Raw genomic sequence first — 21,545 nt, forward strand, 5'->3', positions numbered from 1 at the left:
AGCAGAAATCAAGAATCGGTTGCTCAACCAGCTGAGCCACCCAGGTTCCCCTTGATAAATATTATTTGAATGCCTAGTGTATCCTGAGTGCTAAGTAGGAGCTTAATGCTTTTGATTTACATTTAAAAAAACATAAATTTAGTCTGCTCACATTTTTTTGAGGACAGGAAAAACAAAACTGATCATTAAGTCAGCCAAACCTTTTTTCTTTTTCCCTTCACTTTGTCTGAGTGGGTTAATTAACTGCTATAAATTATTTTAACTCTATCGGTAGCCCTGAATAGAAAAGAAAAATTTCAACAATATACAAAAAAAAAATGACAAAAAAAAAATGCTCTGAGGTAGGAGGAACAAAAAACATCTTTAAAATAGGAAAATTTTTAAATTTGAGTGCAGCTAACAGCATAATTAGTAATAGTTTTATTTTTAGGTCATGTTAATTGAGGCGTGGAAGGAAGTTTAAAAGCTATGTTAGGAACTCCAAACCCTTTCATTACCTTGCCTGTGACTCAGGAGTTCTTGCCTCTGCCATTTACCATAAGATATGGAAGATATGGAATCTAGTTAGTGCTCTGTGGTCAAAACTGGCATCATTTGTGATATACAACATTAAGAGTAAAATGTAACCGAAAGAGAAATCAGAAATTTATGTGCTGAAGAAAATCAGCTTCTGAATTTGTTTAAAATAAAGCTCATTCCGATGGTTATAAAGGAAGCAAATACTGTAAGTCTGGGAAAACTGCCATGCATTCTCTCTGGTAAAAATATCATCAGACAGTTTAGGACATTTCCATATAATTTGCTGAAGGCAATAATATCAAGTACAAATCTGACCTGAATCCAGCAATATCAGTTTTGTAAGCCCACTGTTCTACTTTTACCATTCTATTTAAATAATAATAGTTATTCACTAATTATTTGTTGTTATATAAAAGTACATGAAAGTGTGCTACTTAGCTGCTAGGAATTTACCCAAGGGATACAGGAGTGCTGATGCATAGGGGCACTTGTACTCCAATGTTTATAGCAGCACTCTCAACAATAGCCAAATTATGGAAAGAGCCTAAATGTCCATCAACTGATGAATGGATAAAGAAATTGTGGTTTATGTACACAATGGAATACTCCTTGGCAATGAGAAAGAATGAAATCTGGCCTTTTGTAGCAACATGGATGGAACTGGAGAGTGTGATGCAAAGTGAAATAAGTCATACAGAGAAAGACAGATACCATATATTTTCACTCTCATGTGGATCCTGAGAAACTTAACAGAAGACCATGGGGTAGGGGAAGGGGAAAAAAAAAAGTTAGGGAGAGAGCCAAACCATAAGAGACTCTTAAAAACTGAGAATAAGCTGAGGGTTGATTGGGGGGGGGGGGGGGGGGGGAAAGGGGGGGATGGGCATTGAGGAGGGCACCTGTTGGGATGAGCACTGGGTGTTGTATGGAAACCAATTTCATATTAAAAATTTTTTTTAAAAGGAAAAAAAAAGAAAGTATGCTTAGTATGTTTTAATTATTGCTTTCATGAAGTACTTATTTATAAGCATGTTGACTGTGTGTGTGACATTAGGAATGAATAGCCAGCATTTTGAACGCTTGAGTGGATAAATACAGTATATTTATAATATTACATTAGTGAAAATGAGAGAATTCCAGCTATATAGACAACATGAATGAATTTCATAGGCAGTGATGAACAAAAGAAGCAAGCCACACAAAGAATGCCTGTAGTATGATTCCATTTACATAAAATTAAAAAATAGGGAAAATTTAACTATATTGTTTAGGAATATATACATGGGTGGTAAAACTATCAAGAAAAGCAAGGAAAAAGGCTAGTGGTTACCTCTGGGGGAGGTGGAGTTATTGCTGAGGATGGACAAATGGGGTGCTTCTGGCATGCTGGCAGTTTTAATTTCTTGACAAGGGTGATAATGTGGGGGTTTGCTTTATAATAATGTTTTAATTGTACATATGCACTTTCTATATATGTGTCACAATTTAAAAAAAATAGCCCTTGGGGCGCCTGGGTGGCTCAGTCCGTTGAGCATCTGGCTTCGGCTCAGGTCATGATCTCACGGTTGGTGAGTTCGAGCCCCACGTCGGGCCCTGTGCTGACAGCTCAGAGCCTGGAGCCTGCTGTGGATTCTGTGTCTCTCTCTCTGCCCCTCCCCTGCTCATGCTCTTCCCTATCTCTCCAAAGTAAATAAACATTAAAAAAAAAAAAAAAATAGCCCTTAAATGGCTACCCAGACCATACTATTTTCAGTTCTCATTTCTAATAAAAAATACTTTTGTATAACTTTTAGTTGCATTATTGAATATTGACAATACATCAGGTTCTTTGCCTTTTATTAATGTCCACTTTCATTTAAAGATAAGGAGATCTAAGAATTGGACAAATGGATCTTAACTGTTGTATCTGTGAATTAGGGCACAAGCTAATAATGTAACAAGGATAATACAGTATTTTAAAATATATACCTTTTTTCTTTTGTTTTTTTTTTTTGTATAAATGACATTTTATCTAGTCAGCCCAAACTACCTAGTCGCCAATCTTTGGCCAGTGGGAAGGATTAGGAATATTATACAAGGAATACAAGGAGAAAAAAAGGGGTTAATATTCAGTTTGTAACATTAAGAATAGGATTTGGGAAGACAATTTAAGAAATAGTGATTCAAAACAAAGCAAAACAGACTTTCTTCAAGTTAAAAAAATGATAAACCGATTTATAAAATAATCATCCAGTTAAATTATTATTTATTTCATTCTTTTTAAATTCACTGTGTTAACCTTAATAAAAGTGAGTTTTGTGGTTGTAGGTTTTGTGTTTTTTTTTTTTTTTTTTTTTAGCAAGCCCTTGGTTTCGATTCTGCAGCTCGTGGTAATAGGGTTCAATGAGAGAGATGCAGAGGAAGGCCTGGCTGTCCGATGTGTAAATATCCCACAGGGCGTGAAAGAGGGAGGGAAACCCATGTTTTGCTGTTCTGAGCACAGTCCTCATCTCTCCCTCAGAGGCATCTCTCGTTTTCGTTTGATGGGTTGCTGAATTTCTAATTCTGCACCTGCAGACATACTGAGTAATGGAGGCCTCCGTAAACACACTGGGCCTCCCCAGGCACCAGAGGACAGCTAGGCCTCCATCTGGAGACTAAATCTCCCCAAAACTCTGAGCGTAGAAGTGAGGGATAATCAACGGAGGCACGGGGTTGTCCCCGGGGGCAGGTAGGGAGTTGAGCTAAGAGATCCGTCTCCTGCTGGACAGAAGGCCCATGTTGTCTGAGCCTCTGCCTCCAAACAGGAGTCTGGGTGATCTGACAGCAGCTGTGGGGTGGAGAGAGATGGTGGATTCTCATCAGGGATTAAGGGTATCAAGAAAGCTTCCAGGAATGTCCCTTCCCCATCTGCAATGTTTTATTTTAAGACCCAACTCAAAAGCTACTCTGGGCCACCGCCCCCAACTCTCCCAGGCAGCTGTCGGTTCTCTCCCACAGCACTCCGTTCTTCCTCTGTAACAGCAATTGGCACAGTGCCTGTAGCTAATCTGTTGAAAGATCTGTGTGCACCAAACCTAAAATCCTTGAGGCCGGAAACTTGGTCGTATCATCTTTCTTTCCTAAGGCCCTGGCACCATGTAGGCCCCTAACTAGGAGTTTAATGTTTTATTAATGAGTAAGTAAATAAAAGGTGTCACTTGGATGGCTTCATTTAATAAAGCTGGCTCCACGTGAATTTAGAAGAAAAATGACTTCTTTTTCCCTTCACTTTAGTATTCCTTCAATATTATTTAAAAAAAAAAACACCACCTTTTCATTGTATTAAAATATGGACACAAAAAGCTATAGAAAACTAGTGTATAGTTAGAATTATTATTAGTTATTATATGGCAAACACCCATTTAATCCCCACTCAAGCCAAGAAAAAACTTTGCCAGCTTCCCCCAAAGTGCCTTGAATACTTCAAAAGTAACCACTCCCCTGACTTTTACATACTTTCATACTTAATGTTTCCTTATACAGTTGGCCCTTAAACAACACTGCTTTGATCTGTGGGGATCCACTCATATGTGGATGTTTTTCAATAAATACAGTACATAACTCTAAATGTATTTTCTCTGCCTTATGATTTGCTTAACATTGTTTTTAAGTTTATTTATTTATTGGGGAGGGGGGGTTGAGGGGCAGAGAGAGAGGGAGAGAGAGAGAATCCCAAACAGGCCCTGCACACACATCCTGACGTGGGGCTCAAACTCACAGACTATGAGGTCATGACCCCAGCCGAGACCAAGAGTTAGACAATTAACCCACTGAGCCACCCAGATACCCCAATTTTCTTAACATTTTCTTTTCTCTACCTTTTTCATTGTAAGAATATGGTACATAATACATAAAACATACAAAATATATGTTAATCGACTATTTATGTTTTTGGTAAATCTTCAGGTCGACAGTGTTAGCAGTTAGTCAACAGCTATTAGTACTTACCAGGCAGTATGGTTTAGTCTTTACCATTTTAAAATTGTTGTTACGCCTCTTAAGTCTCCTTTAATCATCAAGTTCTGCCTCTTTCCCCTTTACTTACTTTTATCTGTTAATGAACCTGAGCTGTTTAACCTCTAGAATTTTTCCCAGTCTGAAGTTTGCTGATTGCACGTGCAGTTCAGTATGTTTCTCTGCTTTGCATCCTGTCCTTTGGGCTCTAATACTTCTGTTGAAAATGCAAGTTTGTTTCAACTTGATTGAAAGATTAGGGAACAACTGAGCGTAATGAATCTCAGCCATGTTTATGTGCAATGTCTAGGAGAAACACCAGGGAAATGTGGAAAATGGCACCCAGCTGAACCGAGCTGCACAGGTACACACACACCTCAGACATCTCACAGGTCACCACGTATGAGCGGCATCCACCCACATCTGATGTTACAACTTGCCTCCAGTTTCAGAGGACCCTCCTCCTACCACTTCACAGTCATTCACAAGCTGCGTCTCTTCCCACGCCACTTCCAGGAACATCAGAGAGCTTTCAAGGTAGGGTGCCAAATTTATTATAGTATTTATGTGTTTCTTGACCATAAAATATATGTAACACTGTGTTACTATTTTTATCAGGCTGCTATATATTTCAGTGTGTCACTGAGGAAGGGATTTTTCTTGTACTTCATTTTTGCCATAAGTCCTATAGTTTTTATTGCATGATTTTGCATCGTGCAGAGATCTTTAAGACCATATTACATCAGAACTGGTTTTATTTCCTGCAAATTGGCAGCTGGGTCCAGAGCCTTAATCGGACTCGTGTTTTGTCCCTTTGGTGATGTGTTGTCTCCCCAGAAAGCTCATAATATCTGGTTTTCTCTGTTTTTGTGAAGTTAGTAGATACCAATGCAGCAAAAGCCTAGATCCATTATTTCACTGGGGGCAGCAAAATGGTGCTATTCTATTATTTCCTTCTCACTTATTTATTGGAATGCTTTTATAACTAGCAATTTTATCTACAATTTGGTATAGTTCATATAGGAAAGGCAAGATAAATGCTTGATTCTTTGCTCATATTTATCCATTTTTAACATAATGAATTTGTTTCTCATCATTCCCCCAAAGATAAACTACTAGGCTTTATTTTATGATATGATATCATTATGAACTCATGGATTTAAAATATTGGTTGGGTTTCAATTATTTGCAATTATGGTTCTTTTTGAAGCTCAAATCTTTGGCCAGCAAGAGCCTCTTCAAATTGTCTCCCAAGGCCTTTGACATGACCCTAGTAAATCTTTAATAGCTTTCTTGCTATCTGATGATAGCATGACTGAACATGAGGTTCCAGGCTCATTTTGTAATTTCCTGTCCTGGAACTGGAATCTGCCATTTCTCCCAGGAGCCCTGGTTTCTTCAAGTGAGAAGTGACATTTCAAAACAACAATCTAAATGCTAGGAACGTAGAAGGCTACTAGGTTGGTCATTGTAGACCAGTTCAGTGGACAGACCTACATATGTAGATATGTACTGCATGATTTTAAACTGGTATTTCCAATACAGAATATTTTACTTATTAGCCTCTATGAATATTTCACATATTTCATTGTGTCTCCCTTCGTCCACATTGAAAATCCTAATTCTCAAGGACATACAAAACGGTGAAATTAGAGTATTCTATAATTACTTACTTTTTCCATATTACACATACAACAGTCTCAGAATAACAATATTAATAAATAATACTATCACCAGTATAATTACTGAAAATAGTTAAAGCAGTTTTTTGCATATATTCTCCCACTTTCTTCCAGCTTTAAAAAGGTACACTACAGATTCAGTCATTACATGTCATACTCTCACCCTTTATGCCTCACTAAATTTTAGTTTCACAAGTCGCTATGATTACTGCTTGTCACCAATCCTTATGTCAAGATCTCTCTTACAATTTGTTTGTGTGAAACTCATTTTACTGTCAATTCCTCAAGATCAGGAAGGGATCGTGACAACATTATTCTCTAAAGTTTTACATATTGAAAAGTATGTGTGCCCTTTGTAATTCAGATTGTTTGGCTAGATATAAAATCCTTAGCTCACATTTCCTTTCCTTGAACATCATGAGTATATTACTCCATTTTCTTGTGGCATAATAATATGATGTCAAAGAATATGATAACCTACTTTGCTTTCCCTTGTAAATCACTTGCTTTTTTTGCCTACCTGCCCAAAGAATTTTTACTTTCTGAACTGTCCAATGATGTTAATAAATATGTCTTAGTGTTGGTTGTTCTGGTTTAATATTACCAGGTAGCAATGTTCTCTTTCAGTAAGTAGTGTCAAGTTTTTATACATATATATTTTTTAAGTGTTTATTTATTTTTGAGAGAGCGAGAGAGAGAGCATGCAAGCCAGGAGAAGGGCAGAGAGAGTGGGGGAGACACAGAACCTAAAGCAGGCTCGAGGCTCTGAGCGGTAAGCACAGAGCCCCAGAGCTCAACACGGGGCTTGAACTCATGAACTGTGAGGTCATGACCTGAGCTGAAGTCAGATGCTTAACCAACTGAGCCGCCCAGGCACCCCTAGTTTTTATGTATATAGTTTTACTTGAGGTATAAACATAAAATCAAATGCATAAATCTTAGATGTTCACGTTGATGCATTTTGACAGTTCGTTGTGTATAGCTGTGGAACCAACACCAAAACCCAAGATAGAACATCAAACCCTTTTAAAATTCACTACAGTTTTTTCAATATTAATTCTTAATATTTGTTCTATTCCTGTGTATTTGTTTAATTCTTTTGGGATACTTATCATCTGTATGTTGGATCTCCTCTTTATAGCTTTCCTTTTTGTCACTTTCTTGTGTTTTTTCTTCATTTCTTCTTGTTAAAAAAAAATCCCTCCTTCTACTTTTTACTTCTTTTAAGACACGTTAGTCATGTTGCTTTGGCATATGGTCCTTCTAGTTTGTTTATTTCTGAAATTTTCTTTTACTGTTAATTCTTTCCTAGTTCTGTAACCTCATGTCTAAGTTTTTCTAAATCTTATTTATGAGTTTTTTCTGTCTTGTATCCTATTCTCAATGTCTTCTGGCTAATCCTAAAATTTTTACAGTTTTGATCTGTTTTTTGAGCATGTTTTTCCAGTGTATTTTTATTATCCGTAGTGATGTTCCTTTACTCCTTACTCTCTTTTACTTCTTCTAATAATCCTGAAATTTCTTCTACACAAAAATTGCCTATTTTTATGTAAAATTAGGATTGCTAAACGTTTAGAAGGAGGCGTGGTTTTAGAAGGGAGGTAGCTTTTCTACCTTCACAAAGCTCCCTCTTGTGTTGTTTTCATGTAGTGTTCAGAAGAATGGCAGCTTGCTCTTTGACATTTCCTGGCTCTGTCCCCGTTGTCCCTGTATCCTGCATGACTCTGATTCCATTCATGGCACCTCCTCCTCATTGTGGACCTGTCCTGGAAGAGTGCCCTTCCAGATCAGTTTCCAGAGTTCAGAGAGGTTAGGCTGCTCCAGCCTCTCAAATCTTACTAGGGACCCCTTGCACTCACCCACTGCTGGCTATTTTGGGGTTCTCCTGTTTTCACCTCTATTGGATGTCCTGCTTTCTCCCACACAGACCCTGACGCCATGCAGATTTCGTAGCTGTTGGTAGTTTGTCCTCATCTGTTTGTATTTAAGAATTCATGTGGATACATTGTCACCTAGTTTTGTTGTAAGTGTTATCCATGGGTTTTTAGTTTTTCTATCTACTTATGTGGTCTGTTTTTATGTTGGAATTTCAAAAAATTCAAAAACTATGCCATCACCATTACCATCTTCCCAGGATCCCCAGTAGCAGTCTTAATGGGATGATTATCAAAGTACCAAATTCTGGGTATGAGCATGGCAAATTACAAGCCTTAAAAATTATAAATTCCCTTTGTCCATACAATACTGATTCTAGGAATTTGTCCTAATGGAATAATATAATTTAGCATGTTACCTCAAACACCATCTTATTTGGAGTTTGAACTGTCCAGTCTTGTTAGATTTGAATTATCAGCTGATACATGACTGACAGATTTAAAGATACAGACCTTCAAATGTTGGTCCATAAATTGACTCGCCATCATCTCCTTTTCCAGCTACTATATCTGAGAAATAACAATAAACAAACATCAGAATTTTGAGACTAAAATAGAGCATAGTAATGGTGGGGGTGTGCTTTAAACTATGATTCCACTTATACCAGTGACTAGAGTAAGTTATAATATACATAACTGTTCAATACCTACACCATGAAAATATTACTATAACGCTTTCACTCATATTTTGTAAGCATTTTAACATTCGTGATCTTATTTTTTCCCCTGATAATAACTCTCTGAGGTAGGTTAAATTATAATGCAAAACCTTTGAAATGATGAAGTATCCAATTACAGTTGTGGCCACAATTTAAAAGGAAGAGTGTTCATAGAAATTCTGCTTGCTCCACGGGTTATTCCATACTTCCATAGTCCATCTTGCTTTTAAGGAAAATGGAAAGATGAAACTGAGAGAATGGAATAGGAACAATAAGGTCTTTTGGAACAGGAATAAAAATAGTCGCTGTGAAAATAATCAGTGTTCAAATTTTCATTCCTTGGAACCCTAGAATGATCATTCATTTATTTAGCCAGTATTTTGGAAATGAAGTTCCTTTATAATATAATGAAGTGGGTATTTTTTAAAGTATTTGTTATGTCTCATTTTGCAGTATATGTACCATGTACATATTTTGCCTTAGTCAGCGCTCCTGCTATAAACATCCTCCATGCACAAGTTACTTTTTCTCTATTTACAACTAAAAGGGAAACAAAGCTGACTAATGCAAATATCAGACTCTTGGTGGAAATAAAGTTCTCTGAGCTCTGCATATCTAGCTCCCCCATCAGCCCCTCTTTACTTCTTCCCCTCTCTCATTCACCCTCCTTGAGTACAGTGTACAATGCGTATCTGTTGAAAGACTGTGCCATTTTAACTCAGTGTGAGTGATTTACCTGTATAAAAGCATGCTGTTTTTTTAACAATCAGATGCAACAGCAAGCATATGGAGATAATTTATTCAGTACAGGCATGCAGCATTTAAATTACATTCACAAAATGGGCTCAGAAGTTCACGTTAAGCCTGAAGTCTTCAACTTTCCTCCGTCTGATACTCCCCTCATGATTCACTCCAGAGCCCTCAGTACCTCTCAGGTATCTCTGAGAGTATCTCTGCAGTGGCTGAAGGCTAAATCCAGAAATGGAGAAGTTGAGGGTCCCCCAGCACCAATTCCTTCAGATCTTAGAGTTTGCTTCGCTCAGACAAATCTGCGTGTGGTTCCCCACCCTTACTAATCTCACTTGAACATCCTTTGCCCATTCCTCTTGCCCTTTTCTTCACATCTCCCAGGTAAATATTTTATATTGACACCACTTTAGTCAATACTTGAATTCAGCCTTATATATCTTATGTTATTTCTGTACTTCTGACAAAAAATTCAGCAATGCAGAGTAGTGATTCAAAGTAAACTTGATTTATTTTATTTTATTTTATTTTTTTTTAACATTTATTTATTTTGAGACAGAGAGAGACAGAGCATGAACGGGGGAGGGGCCAAAGTAAACTTTAAAATCAGATGATAGGGCTCCTGGATGGCTCAGTCAGTTTAAGCAAAGCATCTGACTCTTGATTTCAGCTCAGGTCATGATCCTGGTCGTGAGATCAAACCCCACGTTGGGCTCCATGCTGACATCGTGGAGCCTGTTTGGGATTCTCTGTCTCCCTCTCTCTCTGCCCCTCCCACTTGCTCTCTTTCTCTCTCTCTCTCTCTCTCTCTCTCTCTCTCTCTCAAAAAGAAAAAAGAAATAAATAAAATCAGATGATTTTGATTTAAATCTTGATGTTAGTTACCTTTTCCAAGCCTGTTTCGTCATCTGTATAGACAGGAATAATGGTAAGTGCCTCCCAGTTAATTCTGAGGACTAAACAAATACATGTTCTACTCATAGCACTTAGTGCACTGCCTGGCAGAGCATCCTGCTCATTCATCAGTGGCCATTATTTGCAGCCTTGCATGCTAATGGGGTTCATTTTCTCATTATCATCATCTTCTCCATCATTATATTTAATATGATGATGATGACTGTGATGATAAAATATATTAAACTGTATCTCAAGAGCTCCTTCAGAAGACAGTGGGTCTTATGGGAGCCACAGAATCTCCCCCAAAGTGGCTTCACAACTGATATCTTCTCTCACTTTGTACTTTAGAAATGAATAGAATGTATGCTTCCGGTTTATCTACTCATTTATTCATTCAGTCTTTCAACAAATATTTTTTAAGCACCTATATATAGTATACCAGGCCCCAATCTGGAACCCAGGGATAGAACAGCGAACAAAATAGATAAAATCCTCTGCCTTATGGAACTTACTTATAGTCTAGTGAAGATAAACAGACACTAAACAAATTCTCTAGGAAATATGTAGTAGTATGTCCAGTGATGAAAAGTGCTATGAAGAAAAAATAAAATACTTGATTGTAAAAATAAAAATAAGGGGCGCCTGAGTGGCTCAATTGGTTAAGCATCTGACTTGGCTCAGGTCAAGGTCTCACGGTTTGTGGGTTAGAGCCCTATATCGGGGTCTGCACTGACAGCTCAGAGCCCTCTTTGGATCTTCTGTCACCCTTTCTCTCTGCCCCTCCCCCACTATCTCTCTCAAAAATAAATAAAGATTAAAAAAACATAAAAAGAGGCTAGGAGAGCAGCAGGGAAGGAGGTGCAGAGATCTGTGTGGATAGGACAGTGGCCATTCTAAATAGGATGGTCAGGTAAGTCCTTGCTGAGATGAAGCCTGGGCAAAAATCCGAAACAGATAGGAAATTGAAGCAAGGGGCCATCTGGAGGCATAGTTGGGTGGGCTATGTCCCAGGCAGAAGAAACAGCAGAAAACCTCAGGCACAAGTATCCTTGATGTGCTTAAGAAACAGCAAGGAGGCCAGTGTGTGGAGCAGAGCCAGGGGAGATGTCAGAGGATGGGATGAGGCTGGGGGCAGTGCAGACCATGTAGGCCCTGCTGGTCCCATCGGGCAAGCCCTAGCGTCGGGAAGCATGCTTAGGCACAGCATAAAACCACATTTAGCTCCCATATTCCAAAATTCTCCACACAGCCCTCTGGGTATCCGATATGTGAAAGGACAACGTTTATAGAGCTTGGTACTCCTGATATACCATGTCACTGAATCCTCACCACATCCTGTGATATTATAGTTTTCCCCATTTTATGATTAAGAAACTGATTCAGAGATGTTAAGTGTCTAAGTGCCAAGTGGTACACAACTTGTATGTATCAGGTGGATTTGAATCTAGTAATCAGCATTTGTTTCCAAACGTCCTTAACATTGCTGCCTCATTATTTGAAATCATGATCTGTGCATTTTACTATTTGGAAATTGTATTTCAAATAAGTAAACAAACAAGTAACATGACCTACATTTCCCAAATCTTGCTCTGGGGCTCGGGAGCGGGAGGGGGCACCTCTAACCAAAACCCAAAAATAAAACAACAAAGAACATAGCATCTGAGAGCCCAGCACATAATAGGCAACACTAAATTAAGTTTCAGGAGACCCAGATATTAAGACCCACTTAACTATTAATAGTCTACCGTTGACTGGAAGCCTTGCTCATAATGTAAGCAGACAATTAACATATATTTTGTGTGTTATATGTGTTATATGCTGTATTCTTATAATAAAGTGAGTTAGAGGATACAAAATGTTAAGAAAATTATAGGGAAGAGAAAATATATTTATAGCACTGTGCTGTAAAAAAAATCTGTGTTTAAGTGGACCCCTACAGTTCAAACCCCTTACTGTTCAAGGGCCAACTATAAGTTGGTATAGCAGTATGATGAAAACTTAGGTAGACCCTAAAAACTGTATATGTTTATGTTTACTGACATAGGAAGGTATATACGATAGATAGATAGATAGATAGATAGATAGGGAGAGAGAGGGAGGGAGGGAGGGAGGGGAGAGAGGCAGAGAAGGAGGGAAAATAATGAGGTTAGATAACAATATGGGTGATGTGATTTCATTATAGAGAAACTGAGGAAAAATAGTTGATTTACCTACGAATGCTTGGATTAAATCTAAATTTTTCTCATCAGTCTCAGAATGTTCCAGATTGTAGAAAAATAAACATTATTAATTTAAGCCTCTGCGTATTTCATCAAATTCAAGCAAATCTCTTTACACACTAAGCCAATTATTTTTAAATTGCTGCCTGATTGTTCCCAAAAGGATACCTCCCAAAAGGCCTCGAAAATTTAATTTTGTGCTGTTAGTCAGAAACCTAGTCTGTGTGAAGTCAAAGGATTGATCTGAAAAGAAAGCAAAAATGGAGACCAAAATGCTTTCACTCTTAATTTGACTTTGTAACAACATAACATTTTTGATAAGAAAAAATTTGTTTTCCTTTCTTTTTTCAAATTCCTACCTTTAGAATGTCTTTTAAAATCACTGTATTTTCTAAGTACTCCTATTAATTTAGGTGAGCATTTAAAATTATATTTTGATTTTTTAAGTAGGCCCAACTGGGCAGTGTGGGGCTTGAACTCATGACCCTGAGATCAAGAGTTGCATGCTCTATGACTGAGCCAGCCAGGCCTCCCTATATTTTGATTTTAGAAATGTTCTCTTCCTGGGGCACCTGGGTGGCTCCCTTGGTTAAGCCTCTGACTCTTGATTTCCACTCAGGTCATGATCTTGTGGTTCCTGAGATCGAGTCCTGTGTTGGGCTCTGAGCTGACAGTGTGGAGCCTGCTTGGGATTCTCTTCCTCTGTCCCTGCCCCTCCTTCTCTCTCTCTCTCTCTCTCTCTCTCTCTCTCTCTCTCTCAAAATAAAAAAAAATATTTTTTAAAAATGTTATTTTTCTTATACCACTTTTTTCTAAGTGTATTTATTTTGAGAGAGAATACTCACATGCACATGCATGTGCAAGTTGGGGAGGGGCAGAGAGAGAGAGAATCCCAAGGAGGCTCCACACTGTCAGTGAGGAGCCTGATGTGGGGCTCGAACTCATGAACCCATGAGATGATGACCTGAGCCAAAATCAAGAGCTTAACCTTAACCCTTTTAATTTGGAATATTCTGGGTGACAAAACTTTAGATTGGTTTATTTCAAAACTTGGGCATTTTTAAAAAGAATATGAATATCTTAATCATTTGGCCAATAAAATACCCTTTCAATATATACAATGTCTAATATTAAATATATCTAATTCTATATGCATTTCACAAAGGTAGGTAAATACAACTTTAGACATTCTGATTTCACATTGCAATTAAATTGCATTTAAGATTTTAAACTTACCTCCTCCTTGTATCCAACCATTCTGTACTATTCGATGAAAAATTGAACCCATGTAATGTAGCTTGATGCCACGCTGAGAATACCCTGCTTTTCCTGTGCACAAGACCTGAAAATTTCTACATGTTTTGGGACATGCATCATAGTATAGCTACAAATAAAGATACAAGGTTTCAAAGATTAAATATTTAATATTTTGACAGTGACAGATTCCTACATCCATCCCCCACTTATTAAAAAATCAACAACAAAAATAAAGAAAGAAAGAACAACAAAAAAACCTCTTACCTCCAAAACCAACCTTCCAATTGGATGAAAATCAACAGAAATGTCCAAGAACACAAAACCATGCTATTAAAATTAGGGAGAAAAAGATAATGCAGGTCAATGTCTTGGAAGAAAGGTTTAGAAATGACCAAAAATACCACAAAATAATGCTTTCAGTGATAAGATTTCAAAAGCATTAACAGTAGAAAGGTAACAGCAAAGTTAAAAGACTGACTCAAAGAAGTTTCTTTTTTTTTTTTTTAGAAGTTTGTTTCATTTGATTACATCAGATCTTTACAACCTAAATAATACACTTGTTAAAACCCTTTGGTAGGGAAGCTTTGTGTCACATTAACCTGTCACGCCAGACTGAGAACATGTAGCCTAGATATCCCCTACTGTGTAAGCTAGGTGGAGGAAGGAACGCTAGTTGGTCCCTTTGGAAAAAGAAACAGACTGGGAATTTTCTATTCTGAGTAATTCTGGGAAACATCCAATGTGATTGCCATGGATTTGGTTACTGTATGTTCTGGATTTCCAGAGTCAGCACAGATTAGCTAACCAAAGCCAGAACACATCCTTTCTGAGTGGGAAAACAGAGGCACCATATACATAGGAGGTATGGTTATCAGGGGAAGGGAAGAGAATATGCTGTGCTTTCTTTGGCGTTATTTCAGTCCTGTCCTTATGTTCCCAGATGCCTCCAGCTCTTATTTTCAGTTGACATCCTTTCTGGTAGAGACAGCTAACATTTGTGTGACCTCGTCTAGCTCTACAGTGGAGCATCTAAAATGAAAACACCAGTCTCCATCGTGGTAGCATTAATTTGCAGAGCAGAGCACATCTAATTGGATACATTCTAGATCTTGGGCACCATTCTCATGCACAAAAATGCCACCTGATTTAACAAGCTACATAACTTACCCTACCCTATTTCTTAAGAGTCTAGGAAACATAGATGAAACCAGCTTTTAGGATATCACTGTCACTACTTTATGTCACTTTAACCTTTTTTTTTTTAATTAAAAGACTGCATTAATGTTATGCTATCTGGCATCCAGGAATGAAGTATTATATCCATAGCAATTATAATTTTAAGTTTTTTGTGCCTCCCAGCTTCTGTACTACAATTTCTGAGTTATAAAAGAATATTATAACTTTATTATGAGGCATAATATAGTAAACTTCATGGGCTTGGGAGAAAAGATGATATATTGGAAATTACGATTGATTGATGAAATGGGTAAGTCCATTCAGGCATCACTAAACTTCCCTCTGTGTCACTATATTATCTTTATGCAGTTGTCAAGAGTAGATAATTCTGAAAATTCTAATGAAAGAGCAAATGAGCACACTACCAGGTAATGTCACCTAGCAGCCAAACATGCAAACATAATTGTCTCCTATATCATTCCAACCCAGAACTAAACAAGTCCCTGCAGCATGAAAAAGCTCACCTCTGCACAAAAAATTTAAGGATTTTCTCTGGAATCTAGGTCCTCCTTCCTCACTGCCGTTAATTCAGGCTGTTATTATCTCTAGCCCACATTACTATAGCAGTGTTCCAAGTGGCCAACCTGCCACCAAGCTTTCCCCATTCCGCCCCGTTTTTGCCCTAAAACTTTTTCTTAAAAAGCAAAGATTATGTCATACTCTTTATGAAAAGTTCTGTTGGCTCAACTTTCTTCTAGAAAAAAATCTAACTCCTTAGTTCAGAATGGACAGTAAGTTCAAATTTTCTTTAGTGGATGTTTTTGTTCTTTTCCCCTCCTTAACATTTAAATACCTTTCCTATTTAGGGAATGTCTTACAGGGACCCACTATGCCCTAAAGACACTAAAGGGGCCAGATTCTCCCTCTCCTCACTCTGTGAGAGCTGAGCTATGGGGATATGACCTTGGCTGGATTAGTCAGGTGCTCCTGCCTGGGGCCTTGGATCTCAGGGAGTGATGCAAAGACAGCAGTTAAGAAGTAATTCTCCGTGAAGGTGGCAGTGTGAACCCAGGGCCAGTCGGGATGCAGCTGCATTGAAGTTGCACATTTCTGGGATGAGACTCAAGCCACGTTTTCCTGTTGTTTCCCAAAACCTGGTTCTCTGGCTTTCCTGCCAGTTGTGAGGTTACCAATATCCTTTCAAGGCATACCTTTTTTTTCCTTAAGTTAATCAAAGTAGTTTGGTATTGTTGGTGACTGATACTCTCATTTTCCCAGCCTCATTTCCTATTAATCATGGCCTCCTTGCTGTCCCCTGCCATTCCCTGAATATACCATGCACTTTTAGAACCTTGTCCTTTGGGACCCTTGTCCTTCTGTGAGCATTAAATTCCTTCCCATAACCCGCAGTTTCTAGTATTTTCCAAGTGCATTGTTTGTTCAGCCAGACATTCCCTGAGCTTATACTATGTTTCAGATTGTGTTTGAGGCAGTACAGTTAAGTGAGGATAAACAAAACAAGGTCTTTGCCTTTTTACAGCTTGGCACTGTAAAATCCTAGCACTGGGCCTTTCTGTGGGCACAGGCATCTATGAGCATGAAATGATCTTCAGCATGTGGTGCTTGTTGCTATAACAGAGTTTCTGAGCAGAATTACCAAGTGCTTTTACCTCTGTTGTCATTCCACCCTGATGTCTGTCTCTCACTCTCCTGGACCTTAAGCTTCATGACTGTCCTTTGCCATTGGAAACCCCCCTAGGGCCATAGCCTGCCTGGTCCAGCTCTTGCCAACTTGTCATGCTTTAAAATGTCACCTTTCTTCTCAAACTTCCCCTTCTGTTAGTGCAGTACCTCTCAGTTAGGTGTTAGAAGGTACTAATTAAAATTTTTCATGCTAAGGGTGAATGGATGGTAAGCTCTACCTTCTCTGAAGCGGGGGGAGGTGTCTTTATGTTTTAAAATGGATAATCAACGCATATAAATCTCTAATGCGGAATAGAAATGTTTGAACAGGGATGCTTCCCCCGCACTCCCTGCAGTTTGCATGCTGTAAGATATGCTTGCTTTACACACCGCTGAGCCAAACCCTGTAATATTATATATAATCCTTTGCAGTTGGATTAGAGGTCATTGAGAACTTAAAACCTAGTCTCCTACTGTTTATATTCCTTCGTTAGGATATCAGTAATTAGTGCTGAATCAATATAAATGGTCAAAGATTCCACTATTTTTCTTTAAAAATTAGTGTAACTTGCCTTGGTGTCTCTTAAGAATTTAGCAGAATAATCCACAGTAAGTGCCTCATAAAGTGCAGGGGGCTTAAAATCAACTACATCCCACATCTTGTGAGCCCATTTCTGAAGATCAAATGCATCACCCAGGAACTGATCATTAACAAAACACATCACGCAGGAAGAATACTCCCAGATCTCATTCTTGAGTTCCTATAAAGAAAAAGGATAAAAAGCTGTATTGGCAGAGGGGGAGGGGAGGCAACCAACCTTGCTAAACCCATAAGCCAGAGCTTGGGATTGACTCTATAGCCTAATCTTTAAAAAAATAATTTTTTTGCCATCTTTTAGAATTTTGTTCTCAAATAGAACTTAAGAACATTTTTAAAAATCTGACATCACTGAAAGCAAAAAAAAATGGCCTAAAAGTAGTGTTAAAAATGGTACAGTAAAAAAAAAAAAAAAAAAAAATTAACAGCACTTGGGTGGCTCAGTTGGTTAAGCATCCTATTCTTAATTTTGGCTCAGGTCATGATCTCACAGTTCGTGAGTTCAAGCCCCGCACCAGGCTCTGCACTGACAGCGTGGAGCCTGATTGGAATTCTCTCTCTGCCCCTTACCAGCTCTCTTTCTCTCTCAAAATATATAAACTTTAAAAAAAATTTTTTTTAAATGGTACACACATAGAAGGTAGATTGTTATCTGGTAATAAAAATCTATGTGCATAGCATACTTGTTATGTTAACTTGAAAACAAAATGCAGTCTCTGGCTTCATTTGTGGAGTACATTTTACTGTGTGTATACTTGGAAAGGCTTGGAGCTCTGAGTAATACATGATTTTCAGTATCAAGGATGAAAAGAATGCTTTTTTGAGGGAGAGGGGTCAGAGTGAGGAAATGCCTCCTGGGGGGATTTCTGGTGCACCCCAGGGGCACTGAGGGAGAGAGCCCACCTTTGCCAACACTTTGAAGTGCTAAGCCCCTTAAAATGAAGCGCATTCGTGTGTTCATCCACACACTAATGGTCAACCTCCTAAATTCCAGTGTGTGGCCACTGAGTAATGCTCCCTCTGAAGAGATCTGGTTTATTATTACCCAGGGCCAGTCCTGGGAAAAGCATAAATAATTTGGGACAGCTTTTCTCAAATTTTAGCAGTCAAGCAGAATTACAGATTCCTGAGCCCCATCCAAAGTTTCTGATTCTGGAATGGGGCCCTAGAATTTGCATGTCTAACAGCATCCCAGGAGATGCTGACGTTGCTGGTCTGGAGACCACACTTGGGGAAATGCTGTTTGGGGGAACAGCTTGCTTCAGCTTGCCAATTTGCTGCACTCCCACATCTTCTCCCAGATTTCATATCCTATTCCTGCGCCCATATCAAAACCTGGTCTGAGGAAAAGAATAAACTTGTTCATGCTGAACTATAAATTACTCATAGAGCCTGTAGGTCAAGAGTCCCTAAACTGTTTAGATTTATCAGTGTTATCACATATTATAGAATGCAGAACTTTAAAAAGGGATATTTATTTAGCCTGGGTATGGCTAATGTGGATATTTAGTTAGCCTGGTGGGAGTAAGGCAGTAGAAGAAGCACTTTACTCAGAGGCTGGGGGTGCAGATGCCTTGTCTTTGTGTGTTTTCTGAACATGAGGAGGCCTCCTCACCTGCTTCAAGTCAGTGGGCTGGACCCAGTGGTTTCTGCGGCTTCCCAGCACAGAGATATAAGATGCTGCCTTTTTTTGGAGGGGAAAGGGCTTTCCAAAGGCCCAGAAGCCATCACTAAGGGTGGCATTACATTCTGCTGAAGCATTAATTCCAGCTCAGACCTAACCTCAAGTGTGCTAAGTAAGTACTACGTATGACCCAAAGCACAATGCTTACATTGAAGGACAAAAACTGGCCTGAAACAACAGAAGGTTAAGGTGACAAGTATCCAAGAGATGAGGGTGGGAGATGGGAGGAAGGAAGGATAGGCAATAAAGAATAGGTGGAAAGAAGCAGCAGTGATTATGGAGAAAGCCTCGTTCAGGCCTCGTGAGAAAAGCTGGAGGAAGAGAACACAAAACATCCCAAGGTTAGTAACCCAGGCTAAAATGGAGGGAAACTATGGAATGAAATCCACACCTATCTTTAAGAATACAGTGGGACTCTATAAGAGGAATGGGTGCAGACCACAGAGCATGAGATCATGGCTTTCCTGTAGGTGGAGAGCATGATACTGGTAGGCAGTGTAGGTAGTTTGGTGATAGAAATTTAACAACATAATTGTTTTATGTTAAGGTGACTAACTGTCCTGACCAGCTGTCCCAGTTTGTCTAGGACTGTCCCAGCTTTAGCACTGAATTCCTGCATCACAGGAAACCCCTCAGCACCAGGCAAACCGGGACCACTGGTTGCCCTAATTGTTGTAAGGATTGGAGTTAATATATACATAAGTCAAGAGAATAGTGCCTGGCATATGACTGTGTTGGCTACTATTCTATCTGAATCCCAATTAAAATGTATTATGGCTATGAAAATGGCATGAGACTTAACAAATGGTATTCTTGACTCAGTCCTGCAGCATTTCTGTGACCGCACAGTGAAGTGGTCCCATAAAGCAACACTATGTGATAACCACAGGATCACAGGACATCCTTGTGCAACAAAGAACAGAACAATCAAAACTGCCCTGGTCAGGGGAAATGGGATTTCATCAGCCACTGGGGAGATGGAGTGGGGCAGGCAGACCAGGCGGGGATGGCAAGCAAGAAGTGTGCCCCATTCCAGGCTCGCTCCAACATGACGTATTGCTGGGCCACATACCACCTTGGAACCCTTCGCGTCACGTGTTCCAGGCAGCATTACCAGATGATCAGTGTTGGCACCCAGGAGGAAACTGCTGTCCCGGGACAAAGCCTGTTAGCCCTGGGGCCTGAGGTTCTCCAAGGGTGCTGTTAGTGGGGAGAATGCAGAGAAGAAAGCTTGAATTAGGACAAGGCTGCCCTGTGGGGTCCTGGTGCCTGTCATCGGAGCTCCCGTAGGCCACAGCCCCACACCAGCCCTCGGCTGTGTCTGTGCTGTCCACCACCAAAACCTTCCACGGAAGGGCCAAGAGTGCCAAGGTGTCACGGGAAGTGTGAGTATGTGAAGCGCAGGGAAGGAGGCTAACCATCAGCGGGGGTAAATAGCAGCATTGAGAGTTTAAAACTCGCCTCTATCACCTGTCTTTCAAAAGAAAATCCTGTGAATGTTTTGCTTTCTCTTACAATCAGCCCAGTACAATGATTGAAATGATTTAGGGAAAGTGTACGATTTAGAGAAATCAAATCTAGTTGCTCTAAAATTACTGCTTCAGTTTTTCCCAAACAATGCGCAAATAATTTAGGCAAAACTTTGCTCATTTCCCATATCCCGAATATCCTTTACCCTTTTTTTCTCCTGTAGATATTGATCCCATGCAAATTCTTGAAGAGGAACTATTATAGGATCTTCAAATTTGGTTGGATAATTACTCTTCAGACTCTAGGTTTCAAAACAGAATAATTATAGAGTAAGTTCTCTTTTAAAGTAGAAATAATTTTCCCCCAATTTTTATGGGGACTTTGAGAGGTTTTATACAGTGGATACCCAGGCATACAGTCCGACTTCGATGCCCCCTGCTTGCTCCCAGAGACCCCTGTGCTGATCTCCAGTAAGTCACTACCCAGTTCACACTGGGGCTCTGGCTTATGTGTCTCACTTCTAGAGTATAAGCTTCTTGAGGGCCAAGACTACATCCTAGTTTTCCTGTACCCCCACTGGCCTTGACATCTGGCATATAGTAGACCATCCACACATAGCAAATGAATGAACAAATGAACAAATAAATGAGTTTATGCCAATAGTTTTGTAATTTGCCATGTTCTTTTAGAACCAGTTTTTTCCTAAATTAAATTATTACTAAACCTCAGTGGATCTAAACTTTTTTTTTAATGAAAAGAAAATGTTACTTTATTTAACTGCAGTGTTTTATTAGTTTCAGGTGTACAGTATAGGGCTTCAGCTGTCCCATACATCACCTGGTGCTCATCACCTATTTCAGCCACCCCCACCTCCTCCCTCTACAGATACTTTTAACTAAAATAAATAAATGTTATTATTTTAATTTATTGATACGTAGAGAATGACTAAAAGGATATTGTTGTGGTTACACCCCACAACAATAGAGAATACTAAATATTAAATATTTTAGGTATTGAGCACGTTTATTAATTTGTCTATATGAAT

The 21,545-nt window shown here is 39.0% G+C and overlaps 1 protein-coding gene across 5 annotated transcripts in view; it reads right to left on the reverse strand.

The window, feature by feature from the left end:
- PPIL6 (peptidylprolyl isomerase like 6) overlaps positions 1 to 21,545 on the reverse strand; it is a 32,348-nt gene that overhangs the window by 7,749 nt on the left and 3,054 nt on the right. For 2 of the 5 annotated variants that reach the window (XM_049654147.1, XM_049654144.1), the window contains exons 2-6: positions 20,706 to 20,801; positions 17,321 to 17,509; positions 14,154 to 14,216; positions 13,869 to 14,016; positions 8,564 to 8,620 (exon numbers count right to left, since the gene is read on the reverse strand). In XM_049654147.1, coding sequence (XP_049510104.1) covers positions 8,564 to 8,620; positions 13,869 to 14,016; positions 14,154 to 14,216; positions 17,321 to 17,509; positions 20,706 to 20,801 — 553 coding nt within the window. Of the gene's footprint in view, positions 1 to 8,563; positions 8,621 to 10,097; positions 10,336 to 13,868; positions 14,017 to 14,153; positions 14,217 to 17,320; positions 17,510 to 20,705; positions 20,802 to 21,545 lie in introns of those variants that run through there. The other 3 variants (XM_049654149.1, XM_049654148.1, XM_049654145.1) reach the window with 3 other exon arrangements.

This window comes from Panthera uncia, assembly GCF_023721935.1.
Source record: "Panthera uncia isolate 11264 chromosome B2 unlocalized genomic scaffold, Puncia_PCG_1.0 HiC_scaffold_24, whole genome shotgun sequence".
NCBI lineage: Eukaryota > Metazoa > Chordata > Mammalia > Carnivora > Felidae > Panthera > Panthera uncia.